Raw genomic sequence first — 24,409 nt, 5'->3', positions numbered from 1 at the left:
AACACCATGTGGACTCACATATGGAAAAAATGGACAAGGTCACAAAAAGCCACCAGAATAAAAGACTCGGTTGATGGAGGGAACCAACCTCTTGAAAGTGATGGACTGATATCTTACTGGCCAACGGGGTTCTGATTACTTTGGAGGAATCTTTATAATTATTTTTCTGGAAGAAGTGCAATCCTCTGGGCTATAAAGCATTCCAAGCAATCAAAGGAGAAACAATTACCTACAACTAGTTGATTAACTTGGCATAGTTTTGAGTCTTACACCTAGGCTTTTGTAGTTGCTAATTCTGTATGCATCTATGAAGCCAAACCCTTGGTTGCATTTCACCTACCCCTGTGAGAAAAACTGGCCAGGCTCAGAAACTGCTTTTACAAGCTCTGCCATCTCTTTATGAAGTCTCCCTGCCCTATGGCTCTGTTCCCAAAACCCACCATGTGTGCCAGCTGGTTTTAGCTGGTGGAAAGCACCTTTCTGACACAAAGATTCCCTTATAAAACAAATTCCAGGGTTGACACAGATATGGTGGGAGGAGAGGATATTTCTTCTCATTTTCATTTCTTCTACTTCTGTTTTTGCAAAATAGAGAGTATCTCTTCAGTCTAGGTTAATCCTGGTGAGTTATGAGGCTCTCTGATCTCCTAGAAGGGTTGTAAAGACTGGGAGGTCTGTAAGGACTGGGAATCACGGGATTTAATACCAAGTCTGTTGAGGACCAGCAGATTTCACCTTGAGGAGTTCTGAGGAGGAACATGATAATAGTTTAGAACCTGGCCAGAATATGGAAATGGAAGGCTTGTTCTGCTTGTAGAATGGGAAAGACATTCTGATTTGCTCCAGAAAGCAGAACTGGGAGTAAAGAGTAGAAAGTGATCAGGAGCAAATTAGGACATGGAAGAACAGTGTTACAACTAGAGCAGCTCCAAAGTAGAACAGGCTGTTTTTGGAAAGAGTGAGTCTGCTTTCAAAGGAAATATTTAAGCACAGACTGGGTCATTTATTGTGTGAATTGTACCTAGGATTCCTTTTGGGGATAAGTATCTGATAGCTACTGGAATTTCTTTCACCTCTAATTCTCCTTCATGTGACTTTGGGTTAGTAACTTCAGTATTTCATGCTTCAACTCTTTCAAACGGGCATAAAAGTGCCCATTTTACTAGTCTTATGGGTTTATCATGAGAATAGTTGCAAAACTAATTTAAAATATTTGAGTGTCATAAAGTGCAAGCTATTTATTATAATTAATATTGGCATCAAAATGAGAATAGTTAATTTTTTTATTCTGAACATTCACAATTGTTAAAGTAACCCATGTAATTATTCATTAATTGGACTATGATTGTTTTTCACTTATTTATGTGCAATAGTACATATACATACATACATATATATGGAGCATCCCAAAAATCTTAAGTTCTGTTTAAAGTTATTAAGTACATGAAAAGAGGCATCAACACTGTATAATAAACTGGTAGAAATATGATAATCATGATTCATAACAATTGCAAATCAACAATTCATTAAATGAGCAGTCACAAAAATAAGATCAAGCAAATTACATCAGAATTTATATTTAGGGGGAAAAAAAATCCATCCTAAATGGGTCAACGCTATTCAATTATTCTTGATCTTAGTCAAAAGGCCAAGAAGTAAATCTCAATCAGTAGAACTTCTCTACCAAAGTCTTCCTTTGATGCCCTGTATTGGCTACTAGAATGTGAGCTCTCTCAGGCTCTGCCCAACATGCCACACCAACTCTAGACTGCAGGCTGTTCACAGCCCTGGGGCTACCTCCTAGGCTTATGATGCAGGTTAGGTTCCAGCCAAATTGAACTATTTTCTGTTTCTGGTCTCAATTATCATGGCTCCTGTCCCTGTGTGTTTGTAGAGGCTATCTACCATGTTGCGAATGTCCTGGTTCTGCATCTCTTGGTATTTTTAGCTTCCTGCAAAGCTGAACTCAAGTATCATTTCCTCTATGATAATTTTCCTTAACCCCCTTCACATCATCTCCCATTCTCCCATTTATTCCAGTCTTTCATGGAGTGGTGGTCTTTCTCTTTGCTAAGGCTAAGGAAGGCCTCTATTTATACTTTTAATCCCACTGCATAATATTTCCTCTTTCAGATTGTTCCACAATCATCTCCCTTCTCTCTCCAAACTTTGAGGTTTCCTAGCTTCATTCCTAAAGCTTACAAATATGCCAATCCCTCTCTTTAAACAAAAAAAACTTTCACTTGATCCTATTATCCCCTCAAGGTATCCCATATCTTGCCTCCTTTCATAGCCAAATCCATAGAAAAAAACAATTTACAACTCATTGTCTCTACCTCCTTTTCCTTTATTCATTTTTCAACCTGGTATTTGATCTTAATACTCCACTGAAAATGCTCTCTTCATAATTACCAATGATCTATTAAATGCCAAATCCAACGGACTCTTTCCAATCATTATTCCCATTCTTTGCAGCAATTAGCATTGATGATTACCTTTTCTGAGTTGATTACATTTCTCTGACTTTATCCTTCTGACTCTCAAAGCCAAGATGGCTAAGTTTATAGGCTCTGCTCACAAAGTATCTCTTGATTCTGTCCTCTACTTCCCACTCACACAGCTCCTAGACTTTCCTCTCGCTTCTTACCTAGAAAACTGCATTAACCTCTTAATTGTTCTCCCTGCCAGTGGTCACTTCCCATTCTATTTCATCCTCCACACAGATGTCAAAAGTGATATTCCTAAGGGTCTAACCATGGCTTTCTTCTAATCCAGAAGTGCCACCAGCACTTTATTACTTCTAGGATAAATTACAGCCTCTTTGTGGCATTCATAATTTTATTATCTACTTTTCAGGCTTCTACTTTGTTCTTGCCCAACTAGCCAAATTGCTTTTCCTGGTACAAGACATTGTTTCTAATCTCTTTTATGTTTAGAAAGTATTGTACTCCTCTCTCACATCTTCCTTTAAGTTTATTTTAAGCAACGCATATGACATAAGGCTTTTCCTCAATTTTCTGCCTGTTTCTTTCCTTTTAAAAAAAAAAACAACCAAAAAACCCCTTATCTTCTGTCTTAGAATTGATGCTAATAATTGATTCCAAGACAAAAGTGCAGTAAGGGTTAGGCAATTGAGGTTAAGTGACTTGCCCAGGGTCACAGAGTTAGGACGTGTCTGAACCTAGATTTGAATCAAGAACCTTCCATCTACAGCCCTGGCTAGCTAGTTGCCCCTAGCTATTTCTCCAAATAACTTTGCCTTGATTTTTCACTCTTTATATTTACTTTTATGTGCATATGTTGTCTCCCCTAAAAGAATAAGAGCAACCACCTTCAAAAGTGAGCTACTGAGTTATAGGAAGGTCGTGATTATCAGTTTAGGGAGTATCCATACAGAAAATGATAGATACCCGATTATTTTACATAGTATTATTGGTATTGTAAAAATCATCAATCACCTGTCTGTCTGTCTATCTCTATAAATACATATGTATATGTGTGTATGTATGTATGTATGTATGTATGTATGTATGTATGTATGTATATAATGCAGGCTCTTTAGCACATTCAGTTCTCTTTACTATCAAATGACATTTATAGCCAAATTATATACTATGGTTGTCCAGAACCAGGATGCCTTCCTATAGGCATCATATCATGCCTGCCCTAAGCAAAGGATTTGTGGCATTTTAGAATATTGGACTGTTTTCTACTATTATCAGCTGTGGCCAATATCTTGAATTTTTCTGATTATTTAAACCTTTTCTTATATTCTGTCCTGTTAGGGACCAAGACTTTAAGATAAGATAGTCACTCTTCTAAGAATAGATATCATTCACTCTTCTAAGATAAGATATTGATCATAGGCCCAGCCATGCTTGGAGATAGTAAGATGCCACAAGAGATTTTCTATGCTCCCTTTCCGCGTTCCTTTCCCCTTAGTATCTGCCGACCCCCTTCTGCCCTCAACCTATATATTCTTGTCATAGATCTGCAATAAACGAGCCTTGCTTCCATCCAAACGACTCTGTGTCTTGCACGCGAGGTCTCCCCTCTTCTTCCCCTATGGGTTCTTAGGTTGCTGTTTCCCCAGACCCCTCGGTTGTGTCCAGCTGGACCCGGACACTGTCCCATTCAAATACCACTTCATTACAAAAATATGTTTTCTACATAAGTAATCCTGAAATGCCCAGAATCCTGGATGACTTAAGCCATATCGAGCCCATTACACTGAAGGAGAAAAATGGGCACCGTATGAAGCCTTGATTTGAATCTTCAGCCTTTTGCTGATTAATATGCACAAATGGAGATTAAATTGAGGAAACAAATCTTACATTTGTCTGTGGCTTGTGTTTTTAACAAATCAGGACCAATTTTAGATTAACATTTATTGCAGGTGTATACTTCTAAAAGTGTTTTTTAACAAATTTACACCAAACACACAAAGGCAAAGAGCAAGGCAGGTTAAGCTCATTTCTCACACTTACCCAGAGATCTCTCCTTTGTCTGGTTGGTTGACCTCACCACTGGAAGGCTTGCCCGAGTACGGCTACCTCTGGAAAAAGGAGTCGGTGACTCTCCCTCTGACATGGCTTCTAAAGAATCAGCAGATGCCTCTGACAGATGCTCAGCCTGGTCTCCTAAATTGGGCGGTTGAGGGCTTTGAGAAAGCTTGGGGCTCCTTGTCTGCAAAAGTCATTAAAGGAAGAGAAGGGGGAATATAACATTCTATTATTACACTTGTAAATGTTTTCAATACCATCAAGATTAGGCAATCTGGAAAATCAATTTTGGGGGAGAAGGTTAGGGCTGTGGTTGGGGGCAGGGGAGAAAACTCCATCGAGAATTCTGAATTCAGAAATTTGAATGGCTTTGTGTGGTCAAGGTGACTGCTATGAAAGTTATTTTTAAAAACATATTGTCCCTGGGTATGCCATTAGGATTTTTATTGCTGTACCTCTACCGTAGAAATTTCATTTCTAACAAGGACCTGAGGCTAAGGCATATTATAGGAGAGATGTATGGCAATTCCATTTCCTATGACTTGAACAACTGTTAACAGGTATTATAATAGTAGACACAAATGTGCACAGACACATATCTTTAACAGGCGAGGGAAGATGCGTCTATGACTAGATTGCAATAATTCTATTTCTAAGTCTGTCACTGAGACTACTTTGAAAATAAGTAAGACAGTATTATATGAGGGAAATGAGTTGCACAGTTCTGCAGGGATTTAGTTTTGGTGATTGAAATTTCATGTCTGTTTTTGTTTTTGTTTTTAAAAGCTCCAACTTTCATTTACTGACCTTTTCAATTAACAGAGGCTTGGCGAATGGATACAGCCATATTGGAACTGATCCTCAATTTTAGTGATCTCTGTTACAAAGCGTTTGGGTAAAAATGGAAATAATCAATCAATTGCAATCTATATGAACTCGATCAATTGGTATCTATTTCAATGTACTCCGTACCTATAAGCTACTATATAAGGTATAGAAGAAATAGAACACATGAACCCTAGCCCCCATGGAAGTTCCAAAGTAGTCAGAGATAAGACATATGAGCAACTATCTAAGATACAATGAAATAGCCCATGAACTGGTGGTTTTCATTACTTTAGTGAATTTGTGATATCACATATGTGGGTATTCCCTTCATCAATCAAACTTCAGCTCATTCATTCATACCTTCTCATCTTATGTGACTCATATCTATGGGCTCCTATAAAACCTCCACAGGGGTTCTTGCCAGTGTGCACAATGCCTTTGTTGAGATAGTGTAGCATAATGTTGGTACTCGAGAAATCCATGGATTATCTATCTGTAATTCCTTATTTTAAATTCAAAATTAGTTGGCTTATGATAATCCATTTTAAAGTCCATCCCAAACCCTAGAGTTTTCCATACAGACAAAGCTAAGTTCAGTTCATAAATTCAAACATTCCTTAGAAACAAAGAGGAAATAAAATCTGGTGGACTGAGTATAAATTTCAATAGGAATATCAACATTTAATAATTTTATTGATTTGAATTGGATACAGATAGGGTATTTCTAGTCTCTTCTTCAAGGAGCCCTAAGATGGAAAGTAAAATAGTATATTTCCTTTTCCCTAAAGGAAAGAAGGCTAGCTAGCACCTGACTTTTTCTATTCCTAGCAGATGAGAAGATCTAAATAAGGTGGATAAATCAATTGTGTTCAATAACTCCACTAGGAAAATGTAGGTGTTATATCCATCCCTCAAGTATGAGGTAAACTCCTTGAAGGCAAAGGCAGCTTTATTTTTGTCCTTATATTCTCAGCACTGCACATAGTGCCACATATTTTGTCCCCTTACCATTCAATCTATCTGATCTCCCAGGGTTAGCAACAGTTATGTTCCCAACCACTATGGAGTCTCTCTCAGAGTCCAAGCCCCACTTCCTGCTCCTTCATTCCATCTTGGAATCCTCCAGCCCTTCCTGCTAGGTCCAACACTAATACTAAATTAATCTTCCTCATAACAATAGGAAACTACTAGAATGGAAACATTCCACTCATATAGTTTACACTCTATACATTATAGATTTAGAGAACTTCCTGAAGCACTGTGAGATTAACTGACATGACCATTCATCAAGTAGCAGAAGCATCTTGGACCTAGGTTTCCCAAACTCTTAAGCTCTATTCCTTATCTACTACACCAAGCATGGTATACACAGGTATATGCAGGTGATTAGCAAATGTTTATTTATTTAAATTGAGGTTCCCAACCCAAAGTGGTAGAATTCTTGCCAGGGCATCATTTGGTTAAAGTACCCCATGTAACTATTTATTAATTGGACTATGATTATTTATTGCTTGAACCAAATAAGTGGTTATAACTAAATTGTACGTGTTTTAGAAATGTTCGGTGTGAAGTAATCTAGCCCCAGTATTGGAATAGGAGTATATTTTGTCATAATGCATTAAAAATAATATTAGTAAGGGTACATGGAGAGGCAAATCAAAAATTAATTGGAAATTAAATAATATGATTCTCCAAAACTGGTTAAAAAACAAATAATTGAAACAATTAATAATTTCATTGAAGAGAATGACAATGATGAGATATCTTATCAAAATCTGTAGGATACAGACAAAGCAGTATTCAGGGGAAATTTATATCCTTGAGTGCATATATTAACAAATTAGGGAGGGAATAGGTCAATGAATTGGGCATGCAAATTAAAAAACTAGAAAGTAAACAAATTAAAAATCCTAAGATAAAAACTAAATTAGAAATTCTAAAAATTAAAGGAGAAATTAATAAAATCAAAAGTGAAAGAACTATTGAATTAATAAATAAGATTAGAAGCGGTACTTTGAAAAAACAAATAAAATAGACAAAGTACTGGTTAATCTAATAAAAAAAAGGAAAGAAAACCAAATTAATAATATCAAAGATGAAAATGATGACCTCACCTCTAATAAAGAGGAAATTAAGGTAATTATTAAAAACTATTTTACCCAATTACATGGCAATAAATATGGCAATCTAGATGATATGGATGAATATTTACAAAAATATAAATTGCCTAGACCAGTGGTTCCCAAACTTTTCTGGTCTACCGCCCCCTTTCCAGAAAAAAATATTACTTAGTGCCCCTTGTAACATACTATTGCTGCTCCCTTACAGTTATACACCACCCCCAAATGCACCTGTGGCCATCACCACTCCCCTGGATTGCTGCAGCACCCACCAGGGGGCAGTGGCGCCCACTTTTGGAATCACTGGCCTAGATTAACAGAAGAAGAAATAGAATACTTAAATAATCCCATCTCAGAAAAAGAAATTGAACAAGCCATCAAAGAACTCCCTAAGAAAAAGTCTCTAGGATCAGATGGATTCACAAGTGAATTCTATCATACATTTAAAGAACAACTAATCCTAATACTACACAAACTATTTGACAAAATAAGCAAAGAATGAGTTCTACCAAATTCCTTTTATGACAAAAATATGGTACTGACTCCAAAGCCAGGCAGATAAAAAACAGAGAAAGAAAACTACAGACCAATCTCTTTAATGAACATAGAAGCAAAAAATTTAAATAGAATGCTAGGAAAAAGACTCCAGCAAGTGATGACAAGGGGTATTCATTATGATCAGGTGGGATTAATACCAGGAATGCAAAGATGGTTCAATATTAGGAAAACCATCCACATAACTGACCATATCAACAAGCAAACCAGCAAAAATCACATGATCATCTCAATAGATATAGAAAACGCCTTTGACAAAATACAACACTCATTCCTATTGAAAACACTAGGAAGTATAGGAATAGAAAGACTTTTCCTAAAAATAGTAAACAGTATATATTCAAAACCATCAGCAAGCATCATCTGCAATGGGGATAAAATAGAAGCATTCCCAATAAGAACAGGAGTGAAACAAGGATGCCCATTATCATCTCTATTATTTAACAAGGTACTAAAAACACTAGCAGTACAATTAGAGAAGAAAAAGAAATTGAAGGTATTAAAATAGGCAACGAGGAGAGCTATCACTCTTTGCAGATGATATGATGGTCTACTTAAAAAAATCGTGGAGAGTCAGCTAAAAAGTTAGTGGAAATAATCAACAACTTTAGCAAAGTTGCAGGATACAAAATAAACCCACATAAATCATTAGCATTTCTAAATATTTTCAACACATCCTGGCAGTAAGAGTTAGAAAGAGAAATTCCATTTAAAATCACCCTAGACCAGTAATGGGGAAACTTGTTAAAGCTGGGGCCAAAGGAAAGGAAATGTTCATCTGTCAGTCTGTTTCTAAGGCAACTCTTTTGAAAGTTAATTATATTGTATCCTACTCATTGTATTCGTCAGATTAGGAATAATGTCGCAGGGCCAGATAGAACATTTCAGGGAACGACATCTGGCCCATGGGCATAGTTTGTCCATCACTGCCCTAGACAATATAAAATACTTAGGAATCTATTTGCCAAGACAAACACAGGAATTATATGAACACTACTACAAAACACTTTCCACACAATTAAAACTAGATCTAAATATTTGGAAAAACATTAATTGCTCATGGGTAGGATGAGACAATATAATAAAAATGACAATCCTACCCAAATTAATTTACGTATTCAGTGCCATGCCTACCAAACTTCCAAGAAACTTTTTTACTGAATATAACAAAGTTCATTTGGAAGAACAAAAGATTAAGAATATTAAGGGAAATAATGAGAAAAAAGGGAAGTAGGGGGGCCTAGCAGTACCAGATCTTAAACTGCACTATAAAGCAGTGGTCATCAAAAGAACATGGTATTGAGAAAGAGACAGAAGGGAAGATCAGTGGAATAGATTTGGAGTAAATGACTGTGTATGATAAACCCAAAGATTCCAGCTTTTGGGACAAAAATCCACTATTTGACAAAAACTGCTAGGAAAATTGGAAAACAGTATGGGAAAGATTAGGTTTAGATCAACATCTCTCACCCTACACCAAGATAAACTCAGAACAGGTGAATGACTTGAATATAAAGAAGGAAACTATAAGTAAATTGGGTGAACACAGAATAGTATGCTTGTCAGATCTTTGGGAAAGGAAAGATTTCAAGACCAAGCAAGAGTTAGAAAAAATTACAAAATGTAAAATAAATAATTTTGATTACATTAAATTAAAAAGTTTTTGAACAAAAAAACCCAATGCAATCAAAATTAGAAGGGAAGCAACAAATTGGGGAATAAATCTTTATAACAAAAACTCTGACAAAGTTCTAATTATTCAAATTTATAAGTAACTAAATCAATTGTATAAAAAAATCAAGCCATTCCCCAATTGATAAATGGGCAAGGGACATGAATAGGCAGTTTTCAGATAAAGAAATCAAAACTATCAATAAGCACATGAAAAAGTGTTCTAAATGTGTTATAATTAGAGAAATGCAAATCAAAACAACTCTGAGGTACTGCTTCACACCTAGCAGATTGGCTAACAACAGCAAAGGAAAGTAATAAATGTTGGAGGGGATGTGGCAGAACTGGAACATTAATGCACTGTTGGTGGAGTTATGAATTGATTCAACCATTCTGGATGGCAATTTGGAACTATGCCCAAAGGGCTTTAAAAGACTGCCTGGGGGGGCAGCTGGGTAGCTCAGTGGATTGAGAGCCAGGCCTAGAGACAGGAGGTCATAGGTTCAAATCTGGATTCAGACTCTTCCCAGCTGTGTGACCCTAGGCAAGTCACTTGACCCCCATTGCCTACCCTTACCACTCTTCTGCCTTGGAGCCAATACACATTATTGACTCCAAGATGGAAGGTAAGGGTTTAAAAAAAAAGACTGCCTGCCTTTTGATCCAGCCATACCACTGCTGGATTTATACTCCAAAGAGATAATAAGGAAAAATACTTGTACAAAAATATTTATAGCCATGCTTCTTGTGGTGGCAAAAAATTGGAAAATGAGGGGATGCCCTTTGATTGGGGAATGGCTGAACAAATTGTATTATTTGCTGGTGATGGAATACTATTGTGCTTAAAGGAATAATGAACTGGAGTCATTCCATGTGAGCTGGAACAACCTCCAGGAACTGATGCAGAGTGAAAGGAACATATCCAGGAGAACATTGTACACAGAGACTGATACACTGTGGTACAATCAAATGTAACAGACTTCTATACTAGCAACAAAAAAATGATCAAGGACAATTCTGAGGGACCTATAAGAAAGAAAGTTATCCACATCCAGAGAAAGAACCGTGGGAGCAGAAACACAGAAGAAAAACAACTGCTTGATCACATGGATATGATTGGGAGGATGTAGACTCTAAAAGATTGCCCTAGTGCAAGTATCAATAATATGGAAATAGGTCTTGATCAATGACACATTGTAAAACCCAGTGGAATTGCGTGTTAGCTATGGGAGGGGGGTAGCAGGAGAGGAGGAAAAGAACATGAGCCATGTAACCATGGGAAAATTTTCTTAATTAAGCAATAAAAAAGGAATATATATTTTGTCAGAAAAAGCAACCTTAACAATCTTCCTAGTAATTTGAGAAGGTTTTATATCTTCCTTTCAACAGACTACCGAGTTTCTGAAAAAGTATAGTAGATTAAACTAAGAAAAAAGGCCCTTTGGAGTAGAATTCGTTGTCTTTGCATCTGACATTGAAAAGATACATTAGGACAATCCAAACAGGGCAGAAATGATACCACTTTCCTAAAAGTGGGAGCACTTAAAGTATTTGCCATTTGGTCACTTCTACTGACTGCATAAAAAGGACAGATTTTATGGAAATTCTTTCTCTAAAAAAAATAAACTAACCAAAAAAAAATTAACCCTTGTAGTAAGAAAAATCAGAATCAAATATCTTATTGTCCAGATAGATGCCTGAGGCAGACATGTTTTTTTTAAAGACCTAAAAAGAAGCAAATGCTTTCTTCCTTATACATATTCTCTTCAAAATATGAACATCAGTTCTTTCCCTTCTATAATTCCCAAGTCAGAAACCTTCACTCTGAAAACTTGCTGCCTTTTACTGTCATGTGTTAGAAATCTCCTCACATACAGAATTTAATGTCCTCTAATCACGTATCCATTTGCAGCCAAAGCGTCCTTTAGGTTGAAAGAAAGGACAGTTTTTCTTCCTAGTGCCACTGTCAAATGTGCTAATGCTTTAAATATGAAAATAATCAATTAACCCGTTAGGTATTGCATCTATTCTGTATTCAGGAGTGTGACAGATACTAGCTGGGATGGGTGGGACCCCAAAAGAAGGGTAAATCTTCAACCTTGCCTGCTAAAGAAGCTGATGATCTAGGTTAGGGGTAAGAGGATATTGGGGAAAACAGATGAGAAATATCTGGAGAACAATTAAGTGTTAACTGTGTGTCACTGACTACAAAATCCAATAGGAAGAAGAACCTGACCTGGAATAATGGACAGGATTGGATCTGGATAGCAAAAGAGGAGGCTGATGAATGATCATGGGTAAAGAAAACAAAATTAATCATAGTAATTAATACTTTACAGAAAGTTTCATAGAAAGAGGCTGAATGGTGTAGTGGAAAGAATACTAGATTTGATGTTAAAGGCCCTGACTTCAAATATCACATCCAACATTAACTACAAGTATGACCTTGGACAAATCACTTAATCTCTGTAAAATGCGAGAGTTGGACTAGATGGACTTTAACGTCACTTAATTTTTAATATAAATTCCTGAGATCCTCACAACAATCCTATGAGATTTCTACTATAAGAATTATTAACCCCATTTAGTTGATGAGGAAATTGATGGTCAGAAATTAAGTGACTTGACTAAGATCACACAATTTGAATAAGCTATGGAAGAAGGATTCCATGCACAGGTCCTTTACTCTATTTACTACACCATTCTCTGTTATATACTCTGTTATGATTTATAAACAGAGCTCTCTGATCTGAGCCACTTGCATTTCTTCCCTTTGGTCCCCATAATGAGTTACAACTCAGAGCTCCTGTTAGTAGCTTTAAAATATGTGTTTTTATTCAGTCATTTCAGTTGTGTCCAACTTCTTCATGACTCCATTTGAGGTTTTCTTGGTAAAGATACTGCAGAAGTTTGCCATTAACATCTCCAACTCATTTGACAGGTGAGGAACTGAGACAAACAGGGTTAAGTGACTTGCAGGGTCATATAGCCAATAAGTGTTTAAGGTTGGATTTGAGCTTATGAACAGAAGACTTGATTCCAAGCCCACTGTGCCACCTAGGTGCCCTAACTCCAATCTGTAACGCAGATTAGTCAATCAATAAACATATTAAGTACTTACCACGTTCCAGGCACATATAACTAGCATTTCACAGTTTGTCAAACATCTGTATGCATGTCAACTCAATTTCTCTTCATAATAATTCTGATGGTATATAGCCATCATTCCCATTTTAGAGATGATTCCTATTCAACTAAAAGTGATGACTCCACTGCAAGATTGAACAGTTCTCTATTTGAACACCTGCTTTTTACCTCAACTACCTTGTCTTAAATGATATGTAAAGTATTTTACAAATCAGAAAATATTATATATAATAAACACCTATCCATATTAACTTTTATTATTGCTCTAAGCATTTTCTCTGACTGTTACCCATCTGGAATGCTCTCCCTCTTCATTCCTCCTCACCAACTGGTTTCTATGTCTTCCTTTAAGTCCCCAACTAAAATCCCATCTTCTACTGGAAGCCTTCTTCAACTCTTTTTATTTCTAGTGCTTCCCCTGTTGCCATTATTTCCTGTTAACCTTGCATATAGCTTGTTCGTATATGTATTTTGTTTTGTTATCTCTCATTAGATATTTAGCACTTTGAGGGCAGGGGCTCTTTTGTTCTTTTTTGTATCTTTGGCCATTAGCACAGTGACTTGCACATGGTAGATTATTAATAAATGAAGGTACCAGACCTGAAAGCATCATAGAGAAAGTCCAGGAGAGTCAGGAAGAAGCCTAGAGAGCAATGATGACATGGCTGGCCTGTGCCTCCTAAAAAATACAGATTCGGAGAGAAGCCAGTCAATCACAGGGAGACAATTCTGGGGGAGGAGTCTTCCAATGCATGAAGTTCATGTAAGCTTTCACAGGGAAGAGATTTCTGGAGTATGGTAGAAAGAACCTGAGTATAGCCTGGAGGGGAGTGAAGTGATTTGTCTATATTCTCACAGCTTAGAGTCAGATTTGGGGGATTCAAATCTACTGGACTCCAAAGCCAGCACTCTGAGCAGAGGTATGCACATCCTCCCCTCCTAAAGTGACCCAGGCATATCAACCAAAGTGATTTAAATGTTTGACGTGACTTTTTCCAATGAGGCTGCACCAATAGCACAGACCGTGTAATAATAAGCCCCATATATGGAATCTTAGATGCATGGATAACTATTGCCTTCATTAGTTGATTTGACAGTTCTTACATCTCCCAATGGCCAGTTTTACCCAATTTCTCATATTTTAAAATATGAGCAACCCCTAATGAGAAAGCCAACTTCTCTAGGGATTTTCACACAAAAAATGTTAATAATGCCTGGTATTAGCCATCAGTCTGTAGTTAAAAGATTCTGAAGTGTTCACATTTTCCAGGAATGAAAGGCAAGAGGCCTGTATTCTCAGCCAAAGCTAAGATTCTCTTTGAAGTCCTTCTGACATGATTTTCTCCCTAGTAGTAAAACACATAATGGAAAAAGTATGCATAGTGCTTTAGTTTTTAAAATACTAGGAAAAAATGTAAAGACCCAACACAAAAACATAAATACCTTCCTAGAGAGGAGAGATAAAAAAGAAGAAAGGGGAAAAAAAGAGAAGGGTAGAGGAAGGGAAAGAAGAGAAGAGACAGAGAGGGGAGGGAAAGAGAAGACAGAGGAAAGGAGACAAGTCAAGGTAGAGGAAAGGAAGGGACAGGGATGGGAGGGAAGTGAAGGGAAAGGAGGCAGAGACAGGGAGGAAGAAGGAAAAGGGCAAATAGTTGTGAGAATTCCAAAGTACAGGAATTTGTTTGGGGAGTATTCTATTTGGGAGTAGACCCGCACTGGCAGAGATAGTAAACTACTTAACAAGGCTAGGGCTCTTCTGTCTCTAATTATTCTGATCCTAAGTTCATTCTGCAGAGCATCTCTCAAGAGGAAACTTCTATGTAAGAAAGCAAGAAATGCTGTGACCTTCCCATTGGCCACACAGACTCACAAGGGTGGTTGGAGTTATCCTGACTGTTGGCATAATGAAGAAAATGCTATGTGAAGTCAGACTGGGGCTAGAGGGTTAGGAAAGAGAAGCATGAAGGCTTACCAAGGCATTTGGACTTTTGACTGGTTAAGCTGCCTGAGCAGACACCTCCTAGAGGCAATGAATGAGTTATGGGCATTGTCTGGAGCAGTCAGGGGAGGGCTGGTGTGAGCTCCTTCTTTAATTTAGGTCTGTGCTGAAGCCTGACTCTACCCCTTCCTACCTGTGTGACCTTAGACAAGTCACAAGCTCCCTGAGTTCCAGTACCTCATATATAAAATGAAGGAGCTGGAATAGTTAGCCTCCAAGGTCCCTTTCAGCTTTGAATTTATGATCCTATTATCATAAATTATAGAAAGATTTAGCAAGCCTGACCATTTCTTTCCTTTGCCATTTATCTTCCCATTCTCTAAAACAGAGTATCATCAACACAAGCAGGTTTGATGGATTTTGTAGAGCCCTCCCTTTTCCACCTTCCAAGTACATTTTATGGAGGATAATGACCCACTAGGGAAAGTATCACCCAAAGACTATTGAAGTCTTTGGTCTAATGGGGAAAAGGACGATGAACTGAGTATCTTAGAGATCTGAGTTTTCATCTTATCTCTGCCACAGCCTAATTGGATGTGATGGCCAGACTAGAGGATTCCTTTCTGTTCAAAATTCTATGTTAGGCCTCCTACAGATGCCACTTAGCACTTGTGGGACTCTGGGAAAGTCATTTGAACTCACTGGAATTCATTTTCTTTACTTCTATAAAATGAGAAGGTTATATTAGATGACCTTCCAACCTAAGATCTCTCATCCCCTGGTCCCTATAACTACAAAACATTCCCTATCCTAGAAAACACTGAAGTTTAATATACTTCTGAGGTTACAATTTGGGAAGGAATGGCTCTCTCAAAAGTATTTATCCCATAAAACCAGCAGCATAGGAACACATTGCTAATGCATGAGATCTTGTTTCAGAAAAGGAAAAAGTACAGCCAGGGTTTGGAGCCAGAATTGTAGAACTGCAGAATGGGAGAATCCTCAAAGATTAACTAGTCCAATTCTTCCCTAAAACATGAAATCCTCCAACCTGCTTGCTGAGGCATCCATGACAACATCGTAAGTCACCATCTGAAACTCAGATAGCTTCTAGCTGTCCAGAATGTAAGGGCAGAGCATGATAACTCAGCTTTCCAAATTCATTTGCAGTCAGAGCAATAGGTCCAAGGGCAGTTCTGTAAGTCATGTGATATTACTGGGGAAGTACTCTCTTGATTCAAAACAGACTTTTCCTTTGAAAAGGGATACCCACAAAATTATTTTTTAAAACTCTTACCCTTTGTCTTAGAATCAATACTGTGTATTGATTCCAAGGCAGAAGAGCAGTAAAGGCTAGGCTAATAGGGATTGAGTGTCTTGCCCAGGGTCAAACAGTTAGGAAATATATGAGTCCAGATTTGAACCCAGGACTTCTCATCTCTAGGTCTGGCTCTCAATCCAATGAGCCACCTAGCTGCCCCACCTCCCCATAAACATTTAAATTAGGCCCTTTGAGCTTAGAATGCAGAAGGTATGGTGACATTTCTTGTCCTCAAGGGGAAAGGAGTAATCATGGGACCTCTTTTAACATATAAGGTGACCAGAATAGAAAGAGTTGGAAGGCATGTGAGGAACACATCTTTTGAAGACATTTCCTCTTGATCTTTTCTTTCTTCATAGTTAGAACAGGGAGGCTTTTAGGGTCCTCTCTCTTCTTTCTATTGGGCATAGGAGCAGAATACTCTTCTCTTTTTCTGATAGGCAAAGGAATATTCATCTGTTTTCCCAAGTCTTCTCTCTCTCCCTCCCATCTCTCTTCATCTACCCATTCAACCATTTTGCTGCCTGTTGCTGAAAAAGTTTCCTAGGAGGAAAATAACTTGCCATAAACAGATTTGAGGTACTGTCATCCTAATGAGCTTTTCTGGTCCAAAGATATAGGCTAATAATTTTTTTTTAATATCTCCCTACCTTTTAGAACCTTTGTAATTGATTCTTGGTAGAAAACCATGGATGGCATCTCCTAGGAAGACCATATTCTCTAGTTCCCAAAATAGATAATTGGCAGGAATAACTAGACATGTTCATGAGCATGACAACAACTTCACTAAATGGTTATCCAGTTACTGCTTGAAAACCTCAAAGGCCAAAGAATTCATCTTTCAAAGCAATTACCCCTGTCTTTGAATGGTACTAATTCTTAGAAAGTTCTCTTATACCAGGAACTCATCTTCTAAGGTAATTGCCTTTAGATGGTTCTAATTGGTACATTGGTGATAGGATTTTTCCTCTATTCTATAGAATACTCTCAAGACCATAGTATTTGGGATTTAAAACTAGAAGGGAAGAAAGATGCATCTACCTGACAATCTTTTTAATTAGCTAACTAATTGATTGCCATTTTCAGTCCTTAACATGAGGGCAGAGGTGGCATGGCATAGCAAATTGAGAAATTTCGTCAGAAAGATTTTGGTTCAAGTTCTATTTCTGATACATATAAACTGTGAGTTTGGATAAGTCAAGTGACTGCTTGGTGCCCACCTGCAACTGATCCAGCCTATGAGCTGTTACCAATCTGCATTGATCTAGGGCAGTGACCGAGTGCCCAAACAGCAATCCTTACACTGCATGTGAGCTTCCTGCCTTACCCCAGACAGGTGAGGGAGGAAGTGTTCTCATGGGCTGCTGGGCAGAGGGGCGGGTGATGAGAGAAATGCCCTCAGGTGCCCAGGGAGAGGGGAAAGGGAGCAGCCTCAGGAGTTGCAGGCATGCCATAGGTTTTTACAAACACAGGTCTGTGCCATTTCCTCACTGGGAAGGGTAAATATCCACAGTGAAATCAGAACCTATGCCCTCAAAAAAAAATCAGTAAAAACCTCATAGGTTTGAGATTCTCAGAGCAGGAAAATAATCTTCCAAACTAGTTTTGAATTATGTAGTGATTGCATTAAAGAACAAAAGGTCATCAACTCAAGAATATCAGTCAGTTCAATTTGCTCTGTATTTGGAATAAACCATTATTGCTTTAATGAGGTTTTACTTTGTCTCAGGTCCCCTTTAATAGGATGCCAAGGTGGCTGCAAATGGAGGATTACGGAATTACCATGAAGCTTTCCCCACGTGCTGATGAAGTCAGAGTGTCTCACTCTTTACACTCATTAAATTTATATGGTTGGCGTAAACATGATATTCTGACATAATACTTTGCCTAGAGTTGGCTTGCTTATTTTGAGCCTTCCCCATTCCTTCGAAGACCAAATTTAAGATTGAAAATGAAAAGAAACTTGTGAGCCAATGACAAACTAAGGTAAAGATTAGACGGATGTAGGGCTAGTGTTGCCCCTCAGGGCTATGATTGATGCTCAGTCCATGTCTACCCTGTATTTGGTAGTCCACACTGCAGAGCTATAGTTGTCAAAACCCAGGACTACCTCTTATATATAATGAAGCATTAAAGTAAATTTCCGTGGCGGTCTTGTTGTTACATGAAGACAGATGCTAAAGAAACATTTGTTGATTGATTTATAATGCTGATGTGGATTATGAGAAGATTTTAAGAGGACATGGAGAAGAACAAATGGGCTTGAGTTGTGAATAGATGAAAAGCTTGGATGTCAAGCACTATTAGAATCTGTTGTTTGGAGAAACCAAATCAAAAAGCATTTGAAGTAAGTACTACATGCCAGGAACTAGGGACATAATAACAAATACTTTTTGCCCTCCAGGAGCTTACATTCTAATGGGATGCAGATGAATCAGCCAATAAGAGTCTATTAGAAACCTGATGAATTCATATAAGAGCAGTATGTGGACACTCCTTGTGTACCTACTGAACTGATTTAAGAGTCAGGGATTTGGAGGCCAGTACAACCCCATGAAGGTGAAGAAGTCATGAGAAGGGAGAGTCAGAGGGACAGTAGCATCATTTTGTCCATGTTGGTGGTGTCACACTTAAATACTGAACTAGGACAAAGATTCTAGGTCTTTCCACTATAAGTAGAAAGCCAGAAAAGTATCCCAGAAAGACATCTCAAACTAGCCAAGCAGAAATGAAAATGAAATCAAACTGGTGTTTGGCACTATGAAACCCTCTAAGAACAGATTTCCCATTTATATGCCCTCCTGCCTTTATTGTTTGTGGAGGAGAACCAGACTCTCTTAGTCTTTGTTAGCAGAATACAAAGTATTGGAGGTCCTTCCAAGGAATAAAGGCTTTGAATATGGGTTCAGTAAAGACTATTTATGTGTAGTCTAAGAACCAGTCTAAACTGTTCAATCCACAACTACCTTGTATTTTAAGCCTTTCAGCCTCACAGGACTTCCTAGAGATCCTTGGATCACATCTCAGGGCTCTTAACTTCTTTAAGTCATGACCCCTTTGACAACCTGGTGAAACTTCCTCAGAATAAAGTTTTGTTGCTTACATTCATAACTGAAGCAAATTTCAGTTACAGATTAGTCAAAATTCAAATGTAATTTCTCCCCATCCAAATTCTTGAATTCCATGGAATCTGCCCACAGACTCCAGGGTCTGTGTACCCCAAGTTAAGAAGTGCTGTTGTAAATCTAGAAATGGCTTAGTATATCATCTATTCCAATCTTTTAATTTTTTTACAAACAAGGGAATGGAGGTCCAGGGGATGAAGTGACTTGCCCAGGTTGGCCCAAGGTAGAATAACAGATCTGGGATTCAGATTAACATTCTTTTTTTTAAATTTTAAACCCTTAACTTCTGTGTATTGACTTATAGGTGGAGAGTGGTAAGGGTAGGCAATGGGGGTCAAGTGACTTGCCCAGGGTCACACAGCTGGGAAGTGTATGAGGCCGGATTTGAACCTAGGACCTCCCGTCTCTAGGCATGGCTCTCAATTCACTGAGCTACCCAGCTGCCCCCTCAGATTAACATTCTATGACTCTCATAGTTCAACATTCTTTTCACTACCTTCTTGGGCAATTCACTCTCCCTCTCTCAATTTTTACCTCTAAAATGAAAATGTTGGCTGAATTCATTTCTAAGGTCCCATCCTGCCCCAAATCTTTTGATTCAACTAAAACCTTTAGAAGAAAACGTTAGAAAGGGAAACTCAGTCTAGGAAGGCCTGAATAGAACTGCACAAATAAAAACAGTAGATACAATCTACCATAAGTCAATCCTGGGTAGAGTTAAATATTCATATACTTTTTCATTCATACAATCACAGGTCAAACCTGGTAGGATTTGAAAAGTCAGAATAAGGAACTAGTTTATATTTTTGTGGGGAGTGAAAAGAGGTAAGGGATACTTTTTAAAAATCTCCATTAGGGTTTGTACCCCAAAGAGATAATAAGAAAAAAATACTTATACAAAGATATTTATAGCCACACTCTTTGTGGAGGAAAAAAAATTGGAAAATGAGGGGATGTCCATCAATTGGGGAATGTTTGAACAAATTGCGGTATCTGCTGGTGATGGAATACTATTGTGCTCAAAGGAATAATGAACTGGAGAATTCCATGTGAACTGCAAGGACCTCCAGGAATTGATGCAGAGCAAAAGGAATAGAACCAGGAGAACATTGTACACAGAGACCAATACACTGTGGCACGATTGAATGTAACAGACTTTTCCACTAGCAGCAGTGCAAGGATCCAGGACTATCCTGAGGAACTTATGAAAAAGAGTTCTCTCCACATCCAGAGAAAGAACTGTGAGAGCAGAAAGATTGATCTCATAGTGAGATGGGGATATGATTAGGGTTTTGATGTTAAAAGATCACTCTACTTCAAATATGAATAACATAGAAATAGGTTTTGAACAATGATATATGTATAATCCAGTGGAACTGCTTGTCAGCTCCAGGAGTGGGGAGGGGAATGAAAGGAGAATCATGATTCATGTAACCATGGGAAAATAGTCTAAATAAAAAAAGGGGGAAAAAATCTCCATCAGGAGGGACTACAATATTTAAATATCAGATCTGCCTTATTCCCAGCAAAAAGAACTGTCTGGTTTTATCTTGTAAGAATTCAGCCTTCCAAGTCACTTCCTTGTAGTCTCCTCAAAGGTATCCAATCCCTTTCCCATTATGTTTTTAGGTGTTATCTTCTCCCTTGAGAATGTAAGCTTCTTGAAAGTAGGACATGTATTGATTGCTTGTGTCTCCAGCTCTTAGCCCAAGGCCTGATAGCAAACACTTAATAAATGTTTTCTCTCTCTCTGTCTCTGTCCCATAAAAATGAGTGAAGCCAGTGATTAATCATTTCAGGTATAATCTAATCCAGTCTTGAAAATCAGTCTCTCTCCTCTCTAAAGCCTCCTTACAAAAAAATGGTAGAAAGTATTTTCTCTAAACTTTTTTTGGTGAATTATCTTCTATTAACTCAAGCTCAAGGTTTCCATTTCAACCTCTTCCTACTCTTTCCTTCCAAAGGTTATCCTAGACATTATTCATGATTTTCACCTGTAAAAACAGAAAGATGTTTGGTCTGGAGTCAAATTGAATGACTCAGCAGTTGAACAAAATACAACTGTATCTTTTGTTTCCACATTTTTCTTCATGGTGTGAATTATTTCATTATCAGGTCAGAAAGAATATGAGAGTGGGAAGAGGTTGGTAATGTTCACTTCTCAACAACTTCACATTTGACTGGAGATAGCTATAGGTCAGCAGCATTGTCAAAAGACAAGCAGCTGTGCAGGCTGGAGAAAAGAAAACAGGACATTCTGCCTCTGGGATGGACACCATACCTTTAGATGCCCCCTCCTAATTCCTCTTACCCACTAGCTTGTTGTCAAATCAGTGACAAGGCTGCCTATCCACTGTAGGGGTATGCTCTTTCACTTCTTTAAACCAGAAGATTTTGAGTTCCTTCAGAACAAGGACTGGTTTTTTTTTTTTCATATTCCCAGAAGTTAGCAGAGAGTCTGGTACACCATTGGTGCTTAATAAATATTTACTGACTGATAGAAATACAAACAAAGGGAGAGTGTATCAAAGTCATTTCAGATCTGGAAGGGGTATGGTAGAATTCTTCTCTGTGAGGAGGGATGTTCTTTTATCTTTCTTCCTTAATATAGTGGGAGAAGACCTGGTTAAAGGTAGTAATCACCCACCCTTATTACCTGAATGTCTGGGACTGAGTTGAGGAAGCAAATTCATGGGGAAAGGGAAGGAAGAAGTATGTAAAGTGCTTCCTCTTTTCATATGTTCATGCAAGGATTTTCTTTTCATTTCTCCTCCCTTGGTCCCTTGGTTCCTTCATGTGGTTTTACAGGTGAAGGAAATTTCCAGCATGGGGACTCATTTTAATGCAAATCCCTACTATTTCATAACTTAGTGCCATAGTTCCCTAGAGGCATTGAAAAGTCCAGTGACTTAGCTAGTTTGGCAGGAACACTAATTCAAAGATGATTCCTTTACATTCTCCATACTATCTTACTTTATTCTTCTAATATATTATCGGGATCAAAGATTTAGAGCTGAAAAGAATCTAAAAGTTATCTTTTTTGACATCCACATTTTATAGATGAGGAAACTGAGGCTCAGAGAGCTTAAGCCAATTGCCCACAGTTACAAAAATAGCATCATAAGTGAAATTTCAATCAAGATTCCATGATTCCAAATCTATCACTCTTTCAACTCTACCTCTGCTTTTCTTCCCAGTTCTGTGAAGAATAAACAGGGTGCAAGGAACCATTTCTTCTACAGTCATAGAACAAGGGAAAAACTATTGGATGAGAAGGACTCTTTGAAATGCTCTTCAGTCATGGGAATATATTTTACTTTAAAAAGATGAGGAACTTTTGCTTGCAGCAATAGCATGTAACATCCCAATAACCTCTCCATTAAATAAAGAAGCAGACACTCCCAACAAATTTCATGCCTGGTGAATCTGGCCCTCACCACCTTTCCCACACTGCTGCTCAACAAGGAGTCTTGTTGCTGAATTCTTCCTTCCAGAGCATCTAACTTTGTATTTGCATCTCTAGCCTTTAGCACAGTCCCTGGCACAAAGTAAGTGCAAGGTAAATGCCTATTTGCCTATTGCTTGTTTGTCTGCCTGTTTTGTTCTCTGGGGCAGTGAGTCCTGGGTAGACCCACCCTCCAGCTGAAGAAATTCCTGTGAAACCAGAGAAGGCTTCTGTGGAAATGTGAACTTGAAAGCAAGATTTATCCCAAAAGGAAGTCCTTTAGAGAGTTCAAGAGAAGCAACACAATGTTCTCCTCCACAGCAAGAAGATCCTCATGCAGGGTGACCCAGTGTCCCTGATGTACCCACATACCTGCTGTGGAGGGGGCTGGGGCTCTTCTAGAGGGCTGCTCTTCATTTGGGAGTGTCTGAGGACATCTGGTTTTGCCCCTTGCATCTCCTTTGCTCTCTCCAGGGAAGGGTTTGTCCACAAAAGGCCTCTCCTACACCATTTCTCCCAAATATTACTCAACTTACAGGTACCATGCTGAGAAGTCTCTGGCTTCTTTTCTGCCCAAAGATTCCTCCCTTCAGCCAGGCCCAGTTCTAGGAAACAGTGAGGGGCAGAAGGTGCTCAAGAGAGTGCAGATGTCCTTAGAAGAGTTCAGGGTTTGGACTTTCCTATGTGGGAAGGGTAGAGGATGACTGTTTCCATAATTAATTCCCATAAGGATTGTCCTAAATCTCCTATTTTGAAACAAAGCATGTATTATTTGCCTTAGAAGAATTAAGGGTAAGGCAAGGTCTTGAGGCCAGAAGTGTGAACCCACTGAGTTTCCAGCTCTGACCTCTATCCCTCTCTTCCAAAAATAGCACTATTTTTAGTACATTACTCAGCTTACAGCATGGGGAGAAAATATATATTTCTTAGCTTCAACGGTCAGGTCCTCTACAAGGGTACTACAAGGCTTCTACCTTCCTGTCCAAAGTATTTCATGTAATTCTCCTTCAAGAACTCTATTCCAGACAAATTGGACTACTAGCTTTTTCCCAAACCCAATCTCCTGACTATGTGTATTCATACACTCACACACTCCATCCTTAAAATGCCATTCTCTGCCTTCCCTCAGACCTCTTTTATCTGGCTCTCTTGAAAGCCTGACATTTTTTCAAGGTTCAACTGAGGAGCCACCACCTCCAAGAACTCACCCTTTACCCCTCCTTTCCAGTTGTTTTCTGTTGACTATTCTTCCCTGTGTACTTGTCATGCCTCTCCCATCGAAATACTGGAGGGCAAGAACTGGTTCCTGTTCATCTCTGTGTTGCCAAAACCAAACACATCGGCTGACATGTAGAAGACAATAAATATTTATTGAAATTTGAAAAACTTTAGAATTAGAAAGACTCCAGTGAAATGATAGATCAAAACCACCAAAGGACTGAACATGAATTATGTCACCCACCTCCTGCCAAAGAAGTAAGGGTCTTAAAATATGGAATAAGACATGGCTATCTGGACATAACCAATGTGGAAATTTATTTTGCTAGACAAATTGCATTTGTGATGAGGGTTTTTGCTTGGTTTTCTGCTTTTAAGTATTCGACTGGGGGTAACCGTGAGAGAAAATAAATTTTAATTTGAGAAGTGTATGTAGAATTGAATTATTTGGAGTGGAAAAGTTCTCCAGATAGACTTTCATCTATATATGTCAATAAATAGCCAAGTCGCAGGGGAAACAAACTATGGAGGTTTCTTT

At 38.2% G+C, this 24,409-nt stretch overlaps 1 protein-coding gene across 1 annotated transcript in view; it reads right to left on the bottom strand.

The window, feature by feature from the left end:
• The window catches only part of KIAA1217 (KIAA1217 ortholog), a 415,980-nt gene that overhangs the window by 189,226 nt on the left and 202,345 nt on the right, over positions 1 to 24,409 (bottom strand). The window contains exon 3 of the mRNA XM_044678100.1: positions 4,488 to 4,686. Within this exon, the coding sequence (XP_044534035.1) occupies positions 4,488 to 4,686 (199 nt within the window). The remainder of the gene's footprint in view (positions 1 to 4,487; positions 4,687 to 24,409) is intronic.

The sequence above is a fragment of the Gracilinanus agilis genome, chromosome 5, assembly GCF_016433145.1.
Source record: "Gracilinanus agilis isolate LMUSP501 chromosome 5, AgileGrace, whole genome shotgun sequence".
In the NCBI taxonomy this organism is placed as follows: domain Eukaryota; kingdom Metazoa; phylum Chordata; class Mammalia; order Didelphimorphia; family Didelphidae; genus Gracilinanus; species Gracilinanus agilis.
The sequence above is the reverse complement of the archived record's forward strand: the minus strand, read 5'-3'. Positions and strand labels throughout refer to the sequence as shown.